The 13825-nt window shown below is 35.2% G+C and overlaps 1 protein-coding gene across 9 annotated transcripts in view; it reads right to left on the bottom strand.

Moving 5' to 3' along the window:
• Nucleotides 1-13825, bottom strand: part of INPP4B (inositol polyphosphate-4-phosphatase type II B) — a 778175-nt gene that overhangs the window by 166347 nt on the left and 598003 nt on the right. For all 9 annotated transcript variants that reach the window (XM_086704171.1, XM_086704175.1, XM_086704169.1 and 6 more), the window contains 2 exons: nucleotides 5431-5561; nucleotides 4942-5046 (listed from right to left, as the gene is read on the bottom strand). In XM_086704171.1, the coding sequence (XP_086560297.1) occupies nucleotides 4942-5046; nucleotides 5431-5561 (236 nt within the window). The remainder of the gene's footprint in view (nucleotides 1-4941; nucleotides 5047-5430; nucleotides 5562-13825) is intronic.

Raw genomic sequence — 13825 nt, 5'->3', positions numbered from 1 at the left:
TTTAAAAGCCATTTAATAATAGATATGAGATAATAAGTCTATTTTTTCCCAGAAAATCTCTTTAAAGTTCCTACAACTATAAAAATAGTTCTAATGAAAAGAAAAAAAAAAAAACATAGACATGCTGATCTCGTTTCAAGAAGCAATTTAAAGCACAATCCCTGACTTCAACATGGCCCACAAAATGACTTTGACGTGAATCACAAGAGAACAAGGAATTTTAAGGGAGAACTATTTCAGAATAGTTGAAACAATTTGGCAACATCATGAAACATATCTAAAAGTAATTATACTTCATTGATGATGTGATATACTCAAACTCGAGACACAGAAATCAGGGAGCTCTAAACAGCTCCTCATTTGTTCCTTCCCTCAATGTGGATGTTTGAAAACTAAGGAGCAGAGGTTAGCTGATTCATCCTAGTTACACAATAAATTCTGGCTTATGTTGCACCTGATTCCAACTATAGCTTTATGATATACTATAGATTTTTTCTTTCTTTTCTTTCTTTTCTCTTTGTATCTTTCTTACCCTGTCTCCTTGTCTCTGTCTCTGTCTCTCTCTCTTTGCCATGTACTATAATATGCTATTATATATCTATAACATAAAATAAAACAACTTAAACACAGAATAATATCACAAGAATCCAGGGTGCCTGGGTGGCTCAGTCAGTTAAGCATCTGACTTTTGATTTTGGCTCAGGTCATGATCTCATGGTTTGTGAGTTTGAACCTAACATCCAGCTTTCTTCTGTCAGCGTGGAGCCTGCTTCAGATCCTCTGTCTCCCTCACTCTGCTCACTCTCTCTCTCTCTCTCTCCCTCAAAAATAAAATAAACCTTTAAAAAAGTGTTACAAGAATCCATATTTTATAATATTCATAACTGGTTTTCTATTAAAGTAATATTCACCGGGGTAGAAAACTTTGTTCTTAATTTCAAGGTTTTGTCTTTGTTACTGTCACTGCCATCTAAGATCTCTGTTGGGATTGTATTTGCTGTATTAAGTAATGAATAAGGGTGAAAAGTTAACTTAATGGGCCTGGGGGCACCTGACGTTAAATGGAGGTTATTTCATTTGTCAGTATGAGACAGGACAACATTAGTTCTGCTCAGTTACTTGTTTCTAGAGCTAGACATTAGCCTTGTGTTTGGTGAATCTGCCTGCTATTGTTTGCAAAGCTGCCTATCCAAATATATCAGGCATATTAATCAAGTGTGGATTGAGGTAATTTACTAATGGTGAGAATGAAAATAAATGTACTACATCCAAATAACTCACCAGTGAAAATACCAAGGCTTGGCCAATCTTACTTGCATCATTATCTTGCAAAATGTTGTCTGTAATGCAGCTAAACATTCAAACCAGTAACCATGGATCTTAAATAAATTTAGCTGAAATTATTTTAATATGCTGACTACATGTTATATAAGCAAGTAGAAAATTTGATTGACTGTCATCTTAAACTTTAACCATTTTATTTTGCAAATAAGAAAACCAATGCTCAGAAAGCTTATTTAACTTAGTCAATATCAAAGAAGTGGATGGTAGGACCGCAAAAATTCAGTCAAGTTTTCAATTTCTATTATAACATATAGTTGGTGATATAGCCTATAAAGCACTTACTTTACCTAAATTCCAATCTCAAATAATCAATTTTCAACTTATAAAAACATATTTTAAAAAACATGTAAGCTTAATATTCAATATCACATATACTATATGTATACCATATATATGATGTATATAAAATTATTTATATATGTATAATACAATACAATACAATACAATACAATACAATACAATACAATACAATACAATACCTATAAAATTTACATGAGGTGCCTTGGAGAAAAAGTCAGTATGCGGTAGAACTCAGTACCTTTGCATTAATTCTTGGCTATGAGGATATCTAGCCTTTTCCCACATTTTCTCCTTTAGGTCTTTATTTATTTATTTATTTTTTTAATTTTTTTTTTCAACGTTTATTTTATTTTTGGGACAGAGAGAGACAGAGCATGAACGGGGGAGGGGCAGAGAGAGAGGGAGACACAGAATCGGAAACAGGCTCCAGGCTCTGAGCCATCAGCCCAGAGCCTGACACGGGGCTCAAACTCACGGACCGCGAGATCGTGACCTGGCTGAAGTCGGACGCTTAACCGACTGCGCCACCCAGGCGCCCCTCCTTTAGGTCTTTAAAAAGAAGAACCAGTCTTTCTGAAAACTGCTCTAGAGCAAAAGTCTCCTAGTTCATGAGTCGTACCCTAGTTCTATAACATCAAAATCTTGCTTTTCTCTATACTACTTGATATTTATCATCACAAATAAGAAATTCCTCTATATATCCTGTTATTATGGGTTGATTTGTGCTTCCCAGAAAGATATCCTAGAATATGACCTTATTTGGAAATATGGTCTTTACAGATGTAATCAAGTTCAAATCAGGTCATTAGGACAGATCATAATTCAGTGTGAGTGGTGTCCTTAAGGGGGAGGTTCGGAGATAGAGACAGTCACAGTGGAGATGATGTTAAAATGCGCAGGGAACACCGTATGACGCATTGATAAACCAAAGAAAATCAAAGACTGCCAGCAAGCTATCAGAAGCCAGGAGGAGGTAAGGAAGAATACCCCTATAGGTTTCAGAGGGAGCTAGCTTAGCCAAAATTTTGATTTCAGACTTCTGGCCTCCAGACTGCAAGACAATAATTTTTTGTTTATTTAAGCCATTCAGTTTGTGGTACTCTGTTACAGCAGATCTAGGAAACTGATACATATCACAAACCAAAATAATTAGGAGAAATTATGTTTGCTTTTAGAAATTTACTTCAGTTGCAAGTTTCTTCCTCTCAAATTACAGAAACCCAAACTGAACACATTGTTTTCCTTCTAGCTCACTCTGGTCCATTTTTCAGATAGCATCTTGGAAAGAACAGCACAAATGGTTCTGTTTTTGTTTTGTTTTCAAGAAGTAAGTATAATAAAAGGTCACCTAGATAATATTTTTTCTTTGGTGGAAGTATGTTAGGATCATTGCCAAATATTTGAATGCATATTTAAATATACATCAATATCAATTGGGCCCCAACAAGCCACTTGGTTTGATGATACAGCTATCTATCCACAGAGGTACTGAAGTTGTCCTTCTCTCATTTCTTCCTTCTATCAGTCATTAAGTGCTTACATATGATAATTTTTCCAAAATGCCTAACTCATCTTTTCTCTAAATTTGGCTACTTCTTAGTTCAAGATTTCATTGTCCCTTAATAGGCTCTTCACTGATCACTTTTCTCCTTTTAACAGACCTGATAGAACTGAAAGATCTATTTTGTTCCAGTGATGGCAAATGCTACCTGTTTCATAATGGCTATTATTGTTCATTCTAGGTGTTTTACATACTCCAATTCACTTAAATAGGAAAAGTACACTTGCTTAGAAAGTAAATAACGGACTTAAGGTCATACATCAAAAATGGGAGAGCTGAAATTCTGTTTCATTTCAAATTACATAAACTTTACTATATCATTAGAGTGATTTAATATTGGTCATTAGAAAAAAAAGACATTGGTTTTCAGATAGATTTTAAGTATTTTAGTTTCTTTATTATTTATTTATACTTTGGTTTTGATGGTTTTTAAAACCACCGGATGTTATGTTCAAACTACTGGTAGATATGCAGCAATCAAGGAAGAGTTTCTAAATGCTTTGGGCCAATCCATTTCATTTGTATTTCAGTTCTTTCAGTGACATAACTTCTGGTGAAAAGGAGCCAAGTTAAAATTTTAGATAGTAGATAAAGGTTACTAGAGGTATTAACATTACACATCATAATGATTATAACTACACTTAAACCTGCACATGAGCTGGTTGCATATATATAATCAATATGTACAAACACAGAAAAACTGGTTAATTTTTATGCTTGTAAAACTTCAGATGATTCTAAAGCAGAATAGAGATTTTGACTTTTCAAAACCTAGAACCTCTATATTGTGACAATGGCTACAAAATAGGGTGTTAGCATGCATCTTTAGATGTATCTGTGTGTGTTTGCATGTTGATACACTTATCCTGAAGGACTGGATGATCTAAAGTAACTTTTGGCTCCAGGAACATGGGTACTGGTAGGATGACTATAGCACTTACCATTAAACGGGGAGACTTTTGAGAGGGAAGAGAGGTGAAGACCTTCTTTAACAATGATGCTGGACAACAAGCATAATATCAGACTTTGATGTATGTGAATGCAGGCATATAGTCACTCTACTTATGCACAAAAATTGATATTGCAATAAGTTAAAGGAAATGGGAGATGAGAAGAATATTTTAAAATATTTTTTTTTTACTAAGAAATAGCAAGGAATCATGTAGAATGGCAATGAATGCAATACAGTGTTCGCTGTAAACTTCATTCAAGTATGTTTATAAAAATCTATACACTTTTCCTTGAAAAATGTTTCTCACAACTGAGTATAGTAAAATACTCTACCACCTTCTTTCTGATAAATTCCCTGCTCATAGAGAAGCGGGTGATTCTGTTGATAGTCACCACTAAATCAGAAAAACAGCTCATGAGTCTATCTTTGGGCTTTGATTTTTCAAGATAGGAACAAAATGAACAAGTCTTGTTTTTCCTTTTTCTTATTAAAACAGTAACACAGTTATTAGCCATCACTGGTACTACTTAGGAAGCTAACACTTACTTCGTATATTCACCTGTTACTCAATTCAGGTGCCACATTTTTAAAGTACTGTTTAGAAACACAGCAACAAAAATGCTATACCCCCTTTTGTAGTAATCAGGGTCATTATCAAGTTAAATTGCTTCATCTTCATCTTTATATAATTCTGAAATTTTAAATTCTGCCAATAGTCAAGCTTTTTAAAAAAAGCACACACTAACATAATTTGCTCATTAAAAAAAAGAATATTATATATTACCTTTCAAGTGAGGGCTGTGGACGTGCATTCTTTGCAAATGTAGATTTACTGGAACAAATTCTAATGTTTTCTCTCCTTTGCTGCTGCTTGATTTGAAAGAGGACCCTAAGTGGAAAAAAAAAAACTGAACATTATTATTAAGTAAATAATAAATGTGTGCGTATGCACGTATGTTGAAAAGTATGCTTGATATAGAAAAATGTTACAAGGATTTCAGAAAGGAAAACATATTTGTATAAGCTGCTTTTTTTTACGGAAATTCAATTTAAAAATTCTCAGTTATTCTTATAATAATACCATGAGATAAAATAGTGCAATTTGTTTCTTCCTGGTCTATCATGCCGAGATGGTAGAGTTAGAAATAAAAGTTGTTTTTTTTTTTAATTTTGGCTCTTCCATATCCATAACAACAATGTTTATTATTGTTTTCACCTAACATATATGAAATGGAATTTAGCTTGAATACGTAAAAAGTTTTTGCTTTCATACCTGTTTCCTTGCTAAGTTCTGTCAGAATATCTTGGTACATATTCACCATTTGATCACAGTGAGTAAGGACATTTTTCCGTAGATTGTCCCAGTGCGGAGAAAGCTCACCAAGTTCCTTTAGCTCCTGGTTTCTGTTAAGAATGGAAAAGAGGGGAAAAAATAATTTTGATCTTATGTCCACAGACAAGGAACACTATAAAGGTTGCCAAATTAAAAAGAAACTGATTTACCATCCATTTCGGGAAAGTTTTATGCACTTATTAGAAAAAAAAAAAATATTTTCTTACATCAGCCCTAACAATATCTTTCCAGGTATGTCTCCTGAGGCAAGAGAAACAAAAGCAAAAATAAACTACTGGGACTACATCAAAAAAAAAAAAAAAAACAACTTCTACATAGCCAAGGAAAAAATCAACAAAACTAAAAGGCAATCTATTGAATAGGAAAAGATATTTGCAAATGACATATCCAATAAACGGTTAGTATCCTAAATATATAATGAGTTTATACAGCTCAACACCAAAAAAACAAATAATCCATTAAAAAATGGGCAGAAGACGTGGATAGACATTTCTCCAAAGAAGACATACAGATGGGCAACAGACACATAAAAACTGCTCAATATCACACATCATCAGGGAAATGAAAGTCAAAACCACACTGAGCTAAAACCTCACACCTGTCAGAATGGCTAAAATAAAAAACTCAAGAAACAACAAGCATTGATGAGGATGTAGGATGGGGGGAAATGAAAACTGGTAAAACAACTGTGGAAAGTAGTATAGACGTCCCTAAAAAGTGAAAAACAGAACTACCTTATGATCCAGTAGTTGCACTACTGGGTACCTACCCAAAGAATAAAAAAAATACTAATTCAAAAGGATTTTGCACCCTATGTTATAGTAGCATTATTTACAACAGCCAAATTATAGAAGAAACCCAAGTTTCCATCAATCGATGAATGGATAAAGAAGTAGTATATATATGTATACAATAGAATATTAATCATAAAAAAGAATGGAATCTTGCCATTTCCAACAACATGGATAGATCTAGAGAGTAAAATGGTAAGTGAAATAAGCTAGTCAGAGAAAGACAAATATCATATGATTTCACTCATATGTGTAATTTAAGAAACAAAACAAACACATAAATGGAAAAAAAAGAGACAAACCAATAAACAGACTCTTAACTATGGAGAACAAACAGATGGTTATCAGAGAGGAGGTGGGTGTGGAGATGGATGAAATAGGCAAAGGGGATTAAGAGTACACTTATCTTGATGAGCACTGAGAAATATATGGAATTGTTGAACCATTATATTGTACACCTAAAATTAAATAACACTGTATGTTAACTCCATTGGAATTAAAATAAAATAAATAATTTTAACACAAAGGAAGATATGAGTAATTTAGGTCACCCAAACATTAAAGTTTTATATGGCAAAGAGGTAAAAAAAAAAAACAAATACAAGTTAAATAAATGTTTTCACTGGTAAAACTTCACAAAGATGACAAAAACTTAACTATCCTCTATATATTATATAATATATGTATAAATATATAATATATAAATATATAATATATAAAATATATATAAATATATATTATATATTAAACATTATATATAAATATATAATATATATATTATATTATATGTTATATATATATTATATGCATATAATATATATATGACAATTCAGTTAAAAACCAAACACTAAAACCTCAATAGAAAAACAGCTAAATCCTAGACTTCAGCCATCCAAAATAAAATAATGTGGAAAAAAATAATGTGGGAAGGGATATCTGACTAGGTCTGAAGGAAACACAAGTTATTCCAGTAACCCAGTTTATTTACAATATAGCTGTAAAATATTTTAAAAGCCCATAAATGGTATAATCAGTTGTGATTTATTGGCCTCAGTTTCTCTCAAGAGGACAATTTAAGTAAATGCGGTATGCATGTTTTGTCTTTTCTTTATCAAAAGGAAGAGCTAATCCTGCCATTTAGGTTTTAATTATTACCTTTTATCTAATTCTCTAGCCTTTAGCCAAGTTAATTCAAATCATCAGAATGGCTTTTAAATTATAATGATAAATAGTCTAACATGCTGCTTGGTTAGATCTCTTACTCATTTCTGTAACCTTTTACCAACAACATTTTCATGAGGCTAATTTAACCAGCAATAATGAACCTTCTTTGCTATTTTGGCTGTGAAACATGCTAAATACCAAGCTAATAAATTCAGAAGATGTAGAATCTCTAACATCCTGTTAAATGTAAGAATAATGGATGGTGTGCAAAAATGTGACTTGCTTTCAAATGCTTGTAGCTGCCTTTGTTTTGTTTCAATGGGGATGCAGTATAGTAGTGCTGCATCTTTTATCTGATGTCTCCACAATTTTGGCGAACATTAATCTCATTTTTAACTTTTCCATAGATTAGCTTTCATCACACAACATTTATGGGCGAAGAAGTGGTCAATTAATAGACAATAAGAGTAAAGAAAGTTCATGACCGAAGTTGAAGGGGGAGACTGAAAAACTGGAGAGTCAAGTTCTCTGTGTGCACTCAAATAGCCGGACAAATTCAAATTCAGGACAAAACAACAACAACCAACACAAAAAAAATAATTCCAAAAGCCTGAGATATCTAAGTCAAAAGATCTGGACAATTAGGTCAGATATGAGATCGACAGCAACTGTGACATATCAACTTACTTTATTTTCAATATACAGTTAAAATGAAAATGCTAGCTAAGTATTCCTATTTAATACTCATAGATGCACCATGGGTTTATAATTCATGCTGTCCCTGAATCCTTGTCAGAAAGAATAATGAAAAGAGAGGGAATGAGGGAGGGAAGGAAGGGTGGTAAAGAAGCTGCTGACGACATTGTAGGATACTGGGGTGGGGTACGTCTCCTTCCCTAAGAGAAACCTGGCAAAGCATGGTCAGAAAAGTTTAGTGTTCTTGGGGACTTGAGATAAGCTGAAAGGAGTCCATAATGTGTTGTTTACAATTTATTACACTCCTCCAATATGTCAAAAATGATATACAGAAATCTATAGATGAAACCTGACGTTCACTGCTCATTTCTGGCACTGAACAGCTACATGTTCTAAAAGGGAAAAACAACCAAATAAAGCTTCTCTGCATTGAAGAAAACCCTCGAATACAGAGGAACTATAAAATAAAAGTATAATAAACCAGAGCAGAGTAATAAAAAGTTAGAAAACAAAATGGGACATAGTAAGAGGGTAGTTGTAAGTTTAAGAAAAATGAAAGAAATTGATTACATTAATACACTAAAATAGACAAAGAGAGAAGGTACTTAGGGGTACTCAAATCAGGAAACTTTTCAGTTGGGAAGGTGAGGACTGTTTACACTACATTTTAATTTGTTACTCAGTGAACAAAACTTGGGAGTTGAAGGACCTTGATTTGTATCTCAAGCCAGGTTCTCTAGGAAGCAGAGACTGAGATCAAGCAATCCTAGGTCAGCAAAAGGGAGGTGAGAAGAGAAGTGCTGTAGGAGAAGCCAAAAGTAGACATAAGGTGGGAGGTTACTGAGTTGGGCAGAACTTCACAAGAAAACATGGCTGGTTACTTGGTCATGTGAAACAGCTCTAGATAAGTCATATGGAACCAACGCACCTTGGAAAACTTTGTTAAATGGAAAAAGCAACATTTATACGCCAGTTCCTTACCACCTTCTATAGTATTTCATTGGTAAAGATTCATCCTATGAGACATTAAGTCCTCTGCACTTCTGCTTGTCTCTTCTGGGTGGCCACTGGGGAAGCAATATCCCAGTGGAGATAGAACTGTCCTGGATCTAGTCATAGGTACCTGAACCATTCTGGATATAGATGTCATTGGGGGCATGCTAACACCTGGTCTTCACCCTGAGGGAGGCTGATATAGCTGGTGGTGTTAGGAAATAAGGTGACAATGGTGGCAGCATCTGGAGCCCTCCATTGGGCAAACAGTCAAAACTTGAGGACAAGTTATGGTTGGCCCATTATAGAAAAGTACATCAACTGGGCCCAGGACAGGCCACCCCTTGTAGAACTTGCACTTCCATCACTCCCTGACATCCTTGTGGCATATAAAACATCATCCCTCATATCTTCCCTAAGAGGGAAGTTCAAGTATAATCCTTTGAAGTGGTGACCAGATGCAATTCCCCAAAATGGAGTAATGAGCCAAGCTATAATATGAAATATTCCAGCGATCCTTGGGGCCTTAGTTGACATTCATCACCAATCTCTACCACTCATTCTAGATTTTCCTCACATTCCTTTGGCACTTCAGCTGGTCCTGGGTGCTGCCTTGTGAGGTGATCCAGACATTAATCACAAGTGATTAGGCCCTTAGTTTCTTTGCTTTTAAGGAATCTTAGTTACTGTAATCTCCCATGCACCTCTGGGCATGGAGCACATCTAAGTGCCAGGCATATTTCTCTTCACTCAGATTATGAAGCAGCAGCCCTATTTCCTCACAATGATAAGTATCCCTTGCCATCTTTGCTGATCCATTGTAGTAGTAAGAAATGCATGATAATCAGACCACGTGTGAACCACACATAGGTTTCAGATAAGTGGGACTCTTTATGGCTTACTGACAGAACTGCCCCTACCCATGCCTCAAGAACTAGGATTCTAATTGGCAAAGTCTAAGGTGGTAGGGAAAAGAAGCACAACTCCACTAGTGGGCATCGTGATTGATTGTAATAAGGGCTCCCCCTTTTTCCGAGAGCTGAGTATTCTACCTATGGTAGACATCCTCTATCAGCTGTTGGTTTAGCATACAAACTTCATCCTGGAGACCAGTACTCCAATCCTAAGTATAAGTTCCCCTAAAATGGGGCCTTAGCTGAGCCTCTCATGGTTAATAATGTTCCACTGCTGTATTAGATTTGTGGCTTTGGGGTGGTAGGGCATGCAGGAATTTCAAGCTCACTGTTGCACCTCCTTTGTTATAGCAAGTATCCTTTGGTAGAAACAATGTTATGTGGGACATCATGTCATTGGTCCAGGCATTCTGAAAGCTGTCAGATGTGGGTAATGGCAGTGGCACTGTGAACAGTAAAGGCATACACACATCCAAACTTTGTTTCACCTACTTAGGACAAATTGCCCTCCTCTCCAAGTTGAAAGAGATCTGACGTAATTGGCCTGCCACTAAGTAGTTGATGGGTGTTCCCTAGGAATGGCACTCTCTTAGGATTCACTATCAGTTATATATTAGTGCTTGGTTAAGCGCTAGACAAAAAGTCTCAATGATATGTGCATCATAAATAAAACTCAAAAAAGCAAAATTATTGACATGCATAGATGATAAAGGTCTTTTTGTGTATGTATGTGTTTTATGTTACTGATTTCCCCCATTATTTGTCATTTTACCAACATATGTTACAGGTGGAACATATGTGTATATGCCACTTTACACCTGTCCTTCTGTCATGATTATTAGCATGTCTTTACTTTCAAAATATCTTGTTAGGCTGTCCAAGTTACAGGAAACCAAAGTTAATATAACTTTTTTCATCTTCTATTGTGATTATTAGCACGTCCTTATTCTCAAAATATCCTGTTAGACTGTCCAAGTTACGGGATACCAGAATAAATCTAACTTTTTTGATATAGTTTTAAAAAATAACTATAAACTCACAGAATGTTACAGTTGGAAGGAAGTTCAGAGAATAATGTGAAACCTCTTGTTTCACAGATGGAAGCATCTCAGTGAAACAGCTTGTTTGTCTCTGAGTCACTAGAATACCGAGTCTTTTAGACTATAATCCCCGTTTCCACTCTTTTCCTCAGCCCATATAATTCCCTGGTGTAAACACACACATACACACAAAATTAAACTAAAAAACAAACAAACAAAAAAACCAGAGTGCCTTATTTATTGAAGGTACTTAATGAACATAAGCTGAGTAAATGGGGTTTGGAAGGAGTGGGGCTATTGACTTCTAGAACTACATTTGTAAATTTTCATGTACTTTTTTGTTTTAATTTTCATGTACTTTTAAAGTGAACTTTGAACAAAGGTTAAGTTATAGTTTGGTATTGTTATATCTGGACCTTTTAGTTAGAATGGTACAGCTACTAGGTATGCAGTGCATGGTAACTGATATTCCCTAAAATATGTTCAAGTGTGTACTGGTGTCCAATATTACAAGACCCATAGACAAAGTCTTTGCATGTCTCCACATTTATCTGGGTAGCAATCTTGGCATTAATGTTACACTTAAATAGTTACACATCTTCACTCTGCCTTTGGTGTGAATGGCAAAAGAGATGAGCTGTGTAAATGCATTTTTAATCCATAGAAAAATATTTTTAAAAATACTCCTTCCCCATCTATAAACATTCTCATTTATTCACAGCAACAACAGCATCTACTTTTAAAAGCTGTCTCCTTCAACTGCTACTTTACAACAATAACGGCAAAAATGTCTTTCTGGAAAATCCACTGCCCTCCTAAACACATACAATCTTTTATGAATTCATTACTTTGCTATCACTAGAACTCTACGTTTTAAAAAAATCTTCTAAGAGATAGGCTAGGACTCTCCTAGAGTCCAAAAAGTAGCCAAAAAAAAAAAAAAAAAGATGTTGAAAGAAAAGACTGAATATTCAAACACTAATAAGCTTAGGCCTCATACACATTAAACATTTTTTTGGCATTTACTGCCATCCATTCCCTTTTACGTTGCTACCTGCAAAAATAAAAGGTAAACCAGATAAAATAAATCTCAAAGGAGACAGATGATCGCTAAGGCTTACTTGAAAAATATCTTTACACTCTGGATCTTGGCATTCCAATTGTAAAAGTGTGATATTCTTGATACTTGATGAAATATTCATGCCAATCTCTGGAAATAACCTCATGGTACACTGTTTGTCTACATGGCTTCTTTTGTCCTACCTTGTTTAAATATTTCAAAAATATAGGCTTTACCTCTTCAGCAAAATCACAAGTTTCAGGAGGTCATTCTGATCCTCTGAACCTTCCATAAAGGAACACACTACTGAGCATATAATATACTTGAAACACCAGACTATTAAATAGTGTAAGGAGAAAAATGAGATTAAAAACAAACAACTCTATGAAGAATGAACGGAAATAACTGAACACAAAATCAGTTCCAGGGAAACCTGAAGAAAAATAGCCAAACCTGTTTTAAAGTTTTTACATATAATTCATAAAACATTGGAAGGAATATTAAATAGATGGATAGTTTTTAAACTTCTTTCCCTACCCCCTGTGGCTCAGGGACAGGGGAGGGTGTTGACGAAAGAGAAGTCAAGTACATGAACAGGCATCAGGACCTTTTCCTTATTCCAGCCAATCACCAGCTCCAATTGAATTTTTTTGATTAATACTGAAATTGCATGTACAGATCTTTTTTTAAAAAATTTTATTTATGGGGCGCCTGGGTGGCGCAGTCGGTTAAGCGTCCGACTTCAGCCAGGTCACGATCTCGTGGCCCGTGGGTTCGAGCCCCGCATCAGGCTCTGGGCTGATGGTTCAGAGCCTGGAGCCTGTTTCCGATTCTGTCTCTCCCTCTCTCTCTGCCCCTCCCCCGTTCATGCTCTGTCTCTCTCTGTCCCAAAAATAAATAAACGTTGAAAAAAAAAAATAAAAAAAAAATTTTATTTAGTTTTGAGAGAAACAGAAACAGCATGAGCAGGGGAGGGGCAGAGAGAGTGAATCCCAAGTAGGATAGGCACTGTCAGCACGGAGCCTGATGTGGGGCTCAAACTCACTTGAAACCATGAGATCGTGACCTGAGTCAAAACCAAGAGTTGGACACTTAATCGACTGAGCCACCAGGTGCCCCCCCCACCACCATGTATAGTTCTGTATGAAAAAAATAAGTTTTTCCTGCTAAAAAAAATAAAATTAGGTTTAAGATCACCAAAATAGAACATAGTTAAAAGAAGAGAATGTTTATCTTCTATTTACAACATAATTTTAAAGCCTACTGATGATGTATTCAAGGAGAAATTCCAACAGCGGGAGTATTTGCTCTAAGTCTGTGAGTGTGGCACACTTGCCTTATTTATCTTTGTGTCCTACCACAGTCCTTAGTTTGTGGGAAGTGTTGAGCCTGATGACTGACTGAATGAAAGGTTTGCTTACAGACTGTTGTTCTTCAATCTTCCTGAAATTTGAGATCAAGTCAGAATATAAACTAACCTAAAAGTAGAATGTTGAGCTCTGTCCCAGTTAAAATGAATAAATGCAATAGATAAAATGAGACACTTTTGAGTCCTCTAACCTTGTATGATCTAGGTCTGCAACTCTGGATTGGACATGTCTTTTTTAGGGATAAAGAGCTGAAAATGTATCTTCATATGGCATTCCTTACTGTGAT

The sequence above is a fragment of the Puma concolor genome, chromosome B1 (genome assembly GCF_028749965.1).
Source record: "Puma concolor isolate L17-30 chromosome B1, mPumCon1.1.hap2, whole genome shotgun sequence".
Classification (NCBI taxonomy): Eukaryota; Metazoa; Chordata; class Mammalia; order Carnivora; family Felidae; genus Puma; species Puma concolor.
This window is presented reverse-complemented; position numbering and strand designations above follow the sequence as displayed.